Source organism: Gambusia affinis, linkage group LG13 (assembly GCF_019740435.1).
Source record: "Gambusia affinis linkage group LG13, SWU_Gaff_1.0, whole genome shotgun sequence".
Classification (NCBI taxonomy): Eukaryota; Metazoa; Chordata; class Actinopteri; order Cyprinodontiformes; family Poeciliidae; genus Gambusia; species Gambusia affinis.
Window position 1 is genome coordinate 357,459 of NC_057880.1, and position 7,264 is coordinate 364,722.

At 36.0% G+C, this 7,264-nt stretch overlaps 1 protein-coding gene across 1 annotated transcript; it reads right to left on the bottom strand.

Moving 5' to 3' along the window:
• Nucleotides 1-3,713: 3,713 nt before the first annotated feature.
• On the bottom strand, nucleotides 3,714-6,609 carry LOC122842385 (homeobox protein Hox-D9b-like). Its single transcript, XM_044136192.1, has 2 exons — nucleotides 5,877-6,609; nucleotides 3,714-4,479 (listed from the first exon to the last, which is right to left on the bottom strand). Exons 1-2 carry the CDS (start codon nucleotides 6,574-6,576, stop codon nucleotides 4,235-4,237), a joined length of 945 nt encoding a protein of 314 aa, XP_043992127.1. The 5' UTR covers nucleotides 6,577-6,609; the 3' UTR covers nucleotides 3,714-4,234.
• Nucleotides 6,610-7,264: the final 655 nt, after the last annotated feature.

Below are 7,264 nucleotides of genomic sequence, written 5' to 3' on the forward strand. Positions count from 1 at the left end.
GCGATCATCGTATAAAATACAAATTAAATATTGATAAACCTTTAAAACCCATTTTAATAACTGGGCAGTTCTGTAAAAACCACAGTACAGTTGTACCATATGTTTTCAACGGGCTGTTTTTGATCCAAAAAGGAATTTCGAGTGTCTTTTATGATCAAATCAAAGACAACAGAAGCCTACAGGCCGGCGTTTCAAACCTCAAAAAAGAGATGCTTAGTGAAGTCAGAAGCTTAGACTTCACTAAGCAAGTTTGACCCATTCCTAAACTTGTTAAACCATAGACCTTTGGTCAACTAGTGAGACATTTTTAAATTCCTTTCAATTATGGCGGCTATTTGACATTTCCCTGACAACTTCCACTCAGATGTGTCAAGTCTCTGAACTAAAAAGCTTACCTTGCTAGCAAGTTAAACGTTGACATTCGTGTTAAGTTTATTAAATGTAAATTTGTAAAATGCTAGTGATACTAGCTACATTTCCACACCGATTTAAAAAATCTTTGCTAAAGATGTGATGACGAATCAGGCTTAAGCATGCTTGCTAGGAACCAATAAACACTGATTACTACTGTTGGCTCTAGTACTGTTAAAAAACTACACAAAACTGGACACAAGTTAACATGGTTTTGGTTTGTTTATTTGGATGCAGTTTCTCTGCCATGCATTATTATCCTTATCAACCTTGGAGCTGCTGGACGCTGCACATGACAAATTAGAAAAACAGTTCCCATCATCTTCACTTAGATGAGTTCCATTAGGTGTTTTTCTTAACTACAAAAGAAGTTGATGCAATTATAATTTAATTTTAGAGCATTGCATTTACAAACAAATATGTATAAAATAAAATGTAAAAATAAATAAATTAAAAATATGTACAATTCAAAACCCCTGATAATCTCTTTTTGTAATGTGAGGTGTAGTTAGTCCCTTAATTAACATTAAGAACAGCTTCTTGTGTTTTCATAAATAATAAAAAGGGTTTATAAATGTACATAACTCTGTTGTATGGTGGTATGATCAGTCTACTATAATTTATATTTTAAACAAGAGAAATCAAATGTAGACCAGATTTTAAAAAGTAAAATGTATTTTTTCTCTCAAGCGCTCATGCCAACCACTGGCCGAGTAGCCCTCTGGGTGGTGAGCCATATTGTTCATATCAAAACGAAATCATTGTTCTAGCAGCTCAACTTTTTTCTTAGAAAGCTAACAAAACCACAACTAAGAAATTGTAAATTAATAAAAGTTTATACTCAAAATTATTCACTACATAAAATTTGTAGAAATAAATGAGATGAAGCAAAACAGTGAGACAGGTTTAATAAGATCATTGTTGTGTTTTATTTAAAAATAAGCACAAAGAGCAGCATATTTAAAGATGATGGCCTTACTTTGGAACCTTCCAGGTAAATGAAAACAATTATTATGTTGCTTTGAGTCCATCATGACAAAATACCTTTCAAATAAATCTAGAATATATGGAAGAATTAGTCTGTCAAACACCAAGAGTTTCCACTTTCATTGTCTTGCCTATACTCTTACATATTGTGCTACTCTCGCTGCAACGTGAGATCTAATCGACTCAAGCAAATAATCCTAGCTAGGGCTAAATTAAAATATTTGCTCTCGTATTTGACAGGGTAATCCTTTCACTTCAAAAACAATCCTAATAATGTGATTATATCATACTTTAATATCTAAATCTGAGAAATTGTGTGTGGTTTTCCTATATATGGTAATAGCTGTAAACCATCTAACACAAGCTGTAGGATTTTGTCTCGCCATGTAGCTTAGCAATGACTGGTGTGTGTTTGAGTGTGGAATAAAGGTATGACATCATATATCAACAACACCATCAATGACAACAATAGCAACGACAGTAACAACAAGGAAATGAGCCAATGTAAGGCAACATGCACACCTTGGAAAAAAAGAAACAAGGAAGGGTTTAAAGATCTACTTCTGATTTTAAGAGAGACCAGCGTTGGCTGTAACACAGAGGGAAAACCCATTTCCATTTTCTAAGTGTGACACACACACACACACACACTGATATACAAAATATACTCTTTCAATTGTTTTTAATAAAAAAATTTTCACTGCATTTCTATACAGAAATGTAGAAGTTTGACTATTTCTTTGACAAATTAATCTTACAACTCATGATATACAGATACTGTTTAACGCTGTCTTCAGAAAGGCACTGTTAAACATGGACAGACCTTTGTGGTTTTATGTCAATTGAAAACAATTTAAACCATAAAACAGTCTAATACAAAAAGTTATTTTGAAAACCTGGCTGCAGTTATTGTAATTCAGATGAAAGTGTTTCCTTTTGTCAGCAGATACCTTCCAGGTGTCCTTGTTTTAAAGTTTCAGCTGATAAACTCGTTTTTATTGGGTGACAGGTCAGAGTTTTTGCATCGCCTACATTGTATTCATAAAGCAGCTGCAGACACATAGTTGATTATTTTTCAAAACAAAAACAATAAATCCAATCTCATAGATATTATATTGTTGCTGTCTGCATTTGAAACCAACATGAAGCTTAATGGATTTGCAAACCCCAGCTTCTCAAACAAAAACAATCCTTCAGTGGTGCAGGACCAACAAAACAAACGTGTTATTGGCTAAGTGACCATGTGAGTCCCATGAATGTGAAAACATGGCAAGAATGAAAGGAAGCATAATATGACAACTGTAACACAGGGAATATTAAAATATTTCACAATTCGTCCAATAAATTGTCATTGTTTTTTCCCTTGTATTACCTTATTATTTGTCTTTAAAGCCATTTTCCATCATCAGGCGGTGCTGATGCTCTGCTGGGACTAATTTTGGAGAGATGCCTTCAAGTAAGTGGTGTTTATATTCCTACTGTACTAAAAGCCATTTTATAAAGAGGGTGATAAATTCAGCATTAAATCGTGGTTGTATTTTTTCTGAAAGAACAGTTTACATCAAGTCAAAAAAATGCTTCAAGTGTTTCCAGTTTTAGACATGAGAGATAGCGCCTTACAAAGCTTAAACTTTATTGGTATTTCATCACAACTACACAATGCAGAGTTTTGAATTGGGATTTTATGAGCTAGTCTGACACAAAGTTGAGCATCAATTTGAAGGGGGATAGAAAATGATGGTGTTTAATATATTTCACAAATGTAAATGTAAAAATCTGGCAGGAATTTGTAATCTGGACATCTGGAAAAAAGAAGACCCAAAGCATGATACGACCTCCACCATGTTTTCATCATGGGGATGTTTTTATTTTTTACTTGTTCCTTTGTCTTCTTCAGAGATGCAAAACTTTGGTATGCCCCAAATATAATGCATGTAGGCGCCACGCTACAGTGGACTCCAAAATGGTGGCAGAAAATTGCTTCTTGTCAGCATTTTCTGTATTTACCAGCTGTTGCATGAACAAATATGATAAATAACTGCCCACTCAGACATCATATAACAGTAGGGACAAAAAATTTATTCTATCAATAAAATACATTTTTATGTTTGAAAATTTCAATTTAAAGAAAATCTGGATTATTTTCTATCAGTACTCTTCCATGGGTTTCCATCGTCCAGAGTGATGCTATTTGCAATTGTTTTAAGAAAAATAAGAGAAAAAGAGGTAAAATCAGAAATCAAATTAGGTATGAAAAAAACTGAGATTTTATTTTTAAGATCTAAAAGGACTTGAAACAAATTTCTGCTTCTGTTTTCATATTTGGATTAACAAAACAAAACAAAACAAATTTCAAAAAAACATGAAATTTGTCTTCAACTTCATAATTCCACAATAATTTGTGTCAGTTTACCACAAATCAAATCTCACTGGATTAGACTAAAATTTGTGTTTGTGGTAATAGTGGGAATATTTCTATAGTTAAAAATATTTCAACTTTAAGGTCAGACACATTTTAGGGCTTTTTTAAAATGTTAATTGTTACATATGTTTTAAATTCACATACGATCCAGATTGTTTTCACAGTAAAACACACGGATAGGGGATTACAGATGATTTAAAAACTGAAGGCCTGATGGCAGTGAGGTAATACAACACATCCTATTCTCCCCGTCACAATTTTCAGGGCAGGTGACACTGAGCATCATGGGGCTCTGCGTTTTGTTTAATGAGCTAGCTTCAACACCTTTTCCCCTCTACATCCCCATCCCATGGGAGAGATAAAACAAAAACAAAATATATCTATTTATATATATATACTCATCCTCCAGAGCTATCAGTCATTCATACTCCTCCTCTCCCGAATCATCAGCTTCTTCATCTTCATCCGCCTGTTCTGGAACCAGATTTTCACCTGTCTCTCTGTCAGATTTAAGAGTCCTGCCACCTCCAGGCGCCGGTCCCTTGTCAGGTACATGTTGTAGAGGAACTCCTTCTCCAGCTCCAGGGTTTGGTGCTTGGTGTAGGGGCACCTCTTTTTACGAGTGGATTTGGCGTGGATCCAGCTGGCCGATGGATTTTCTGTGATGAGACAGGGCACATTCTTTAATTGGGCCACTAAGGCGACGCACTATTCCATCTAGCTAGTGTGTGTCTGTCCACTGTGAGAAACTTTAAGAGCCTGCAACTTTTTTTTTTCCGTTAAAGAAGGAAAAAGAAAGACAGAACAGAGCCTAAATAAATCACTTTCTGCACCAAAGTACTGAAGTTCAACTAGTGTTAAATGGAGTCAGATGTGTGTTAAGCAGTCCCTTAGTCCTCGAATAAGAGCCTTTTAGACCATCTTGAATCAGCAGCAAGTTTCACATTTTATTTCAGATGGACTTTATAAAAAAATATTAATTTAACTGATTAAAATAAAATAAAAATGTATTCCCAAAACCAAGTCTGTTCTTATTTAACTAGAAATTTTAGTCATAAGTGTTTAATTTCTAAAATATTAAACACTGGCAAAATGTCAAGTTTGTCCTCCAGTATCTTGTTTCTTTTTGTCATGGTAGTGGTTATTTTTATAATTTTACATATATTTTTCTTGCTTTTTTAATGTTATAACTACTGGTAATACAATATTATAGTGTGCTAATTTTGCAGTGAAAAAAGGAACAAGGTCCTTAATTTAAGAATTAAAAATTAATAAATAAAATTGACAAATAAATACAAAGAGGCAGATGGAATACCTAAACATAACATTTAAAACTTATTCTACATAAATACTAGCTGAACTGACTGGAAATAAACAAAATTAAAACTGAATTAAATTGCATCTAAACAACATCTTACGTTTTTAGGACTTTCCTGTCTCATTTATTCACTTCTTTTACACGTCTATTAAATCTTAGTGCCTTCAATAAACATTTATTTATAAATTACATCTTTACTGTTATATTTTTAACTTACATAAGGATAACACAGCAGCTAGAGCCTTGGTCGTTGGCAGCGGGGCTTGTACACAATGACAATAAAATCTTAAATAAAAAAAAATAAAATAAAATAAAGTTAACGTTTAATTATATGCAACCTCTATGACATAATCAGATATAAAACACATTTGCTTAATATTTCAGAAACAAATAATAATACACGTTTTAACCGAAAGCTTTGCATTTTCGGGCGAGAAACGCAGTCAGAAAAAAAAAAAAAAAACAAACAAAAAAAAAAAAACTCTCCAAGTTAACCTGCTAATCCTTTAGTGACAAGCTGCTAAATAACAATAGCCCCTTAATTATTTTAATGGACTATAAACTTTTATATTTTAGCGTTTACAAGACGTTTATAGGCCTATAAAAGTTGGTCGCACTCACCTACACACAGCCTCCCCCCAGATCCCTCAGAAACACTCTCACATTCTTAGCCATTACATATACATTCTTCTTACAGCTAATAAACATTCCTTTATTTCGGGTTAACGCCGTCTTTACCCGGGTCGAGCTTCTGCTGCTGTCGTGTATTTCTCTCCTCGTCCTCCTTCTTCGGCTCAGTCTTCCTCCCCGACTCCTCCGCCGTCCCCAGCCGCTCCAAGAGCACCTCTGCCGGGGTAGCGAAGCTGGACTCCTCGGCTCTGTCGCGGGACGGCGGCGAGCTCTCTGGTTTAACCGCGTCATAGGAGGGGCTGGGATTAGACAGTTCCCTTTGCTTGGGAAGACACGCGGAGAAACTGGGTGTAACCTGCGACAGAGCGGTCTCCGAGGCAGGGGTCTCCCCCTCCCAGCAGCGGACGAACCTGCTGTCGGACACTGCCGCGGACGCGAGGTGCTCAGCGTGGGTCTGAGCTTGTGGGCCGTAGTAAGAGTGGTGGTGGTGGCTTAGGAGGGGATGTGGATGAAAGAGTCCAGGGAGGGAAGCAGCGGATGCGCTTTGCAGCTGGGAAGACGTCGGGGTGGAGATAGACGTATTTGTCCAAGGAGAAAAACCATTCAGACTGGCTTTGTTGGAAAAATTAGAAAAATCCGGGATGTGTGAGACCAGGGTCCCCTCTTCTTCCTGCTGCTCCTGCTCCGCTCCCCTGGTAGGCTTAGCGCACCCGGCCGTCGAACCCTGCAAACCGCCCGTGATAAAATGCGCACCGTACGCTTCCTCGGTTTGGACACCCATTATGGAATAATAATTCGTTAGCGACATGTTTATTTTATTATTTCAATAAAAAGATACTTAAGTGCGCTTGTAAAACCCTAGATGAGCTGGTATAGTGGCTTGCATCCTCCCCTAAAATGGTAGTATTTTTTCTCCTTCCCTTACGTCCTCTCGGCTGCCAATTGGTTACACTGCGGATCACATGATTAGACCGTATTCAGCCTGGATGGGGAATAAATCAAAGCATTCTTTTGTGTTCAGAAATGTAATATAAAGCAGGCTGCTGCAGATCTGACAGGATGTAGCATTCACATTTATGCAAATGTGAATACTGTTACTGTTACTTTACTGTTTCAAAGCCAAATAAAAATATGATTAAATAAATAAACTTTTAATAAATAAAGTTTTAAGGCCTATAAGTCCTAAAATGAGCGCGTTGAGGCTCTAACAGGAGATTTTCTTTAAGCAAGATTAATGGAAATGTTATTCTTTGGAAGTAAATTCATTGATGCGTCAAGTTTACAGATAATATCCCAGGGTATAAATACTTATGAGTTGAACCAATTTATGTTTTTGTTTATTGCTCAGTGAAATAACGTGTGCTCTGAAATGGCGCTTTATGACATAAGGGAACCTAAACTTTGATTGAATCAATGCCGAATTGAACGTTGGACATCTTGTTTTTCGATTGCTGGTAAAAGCGGAACAATAAAATAAATAGCATCTAGAAACGTCA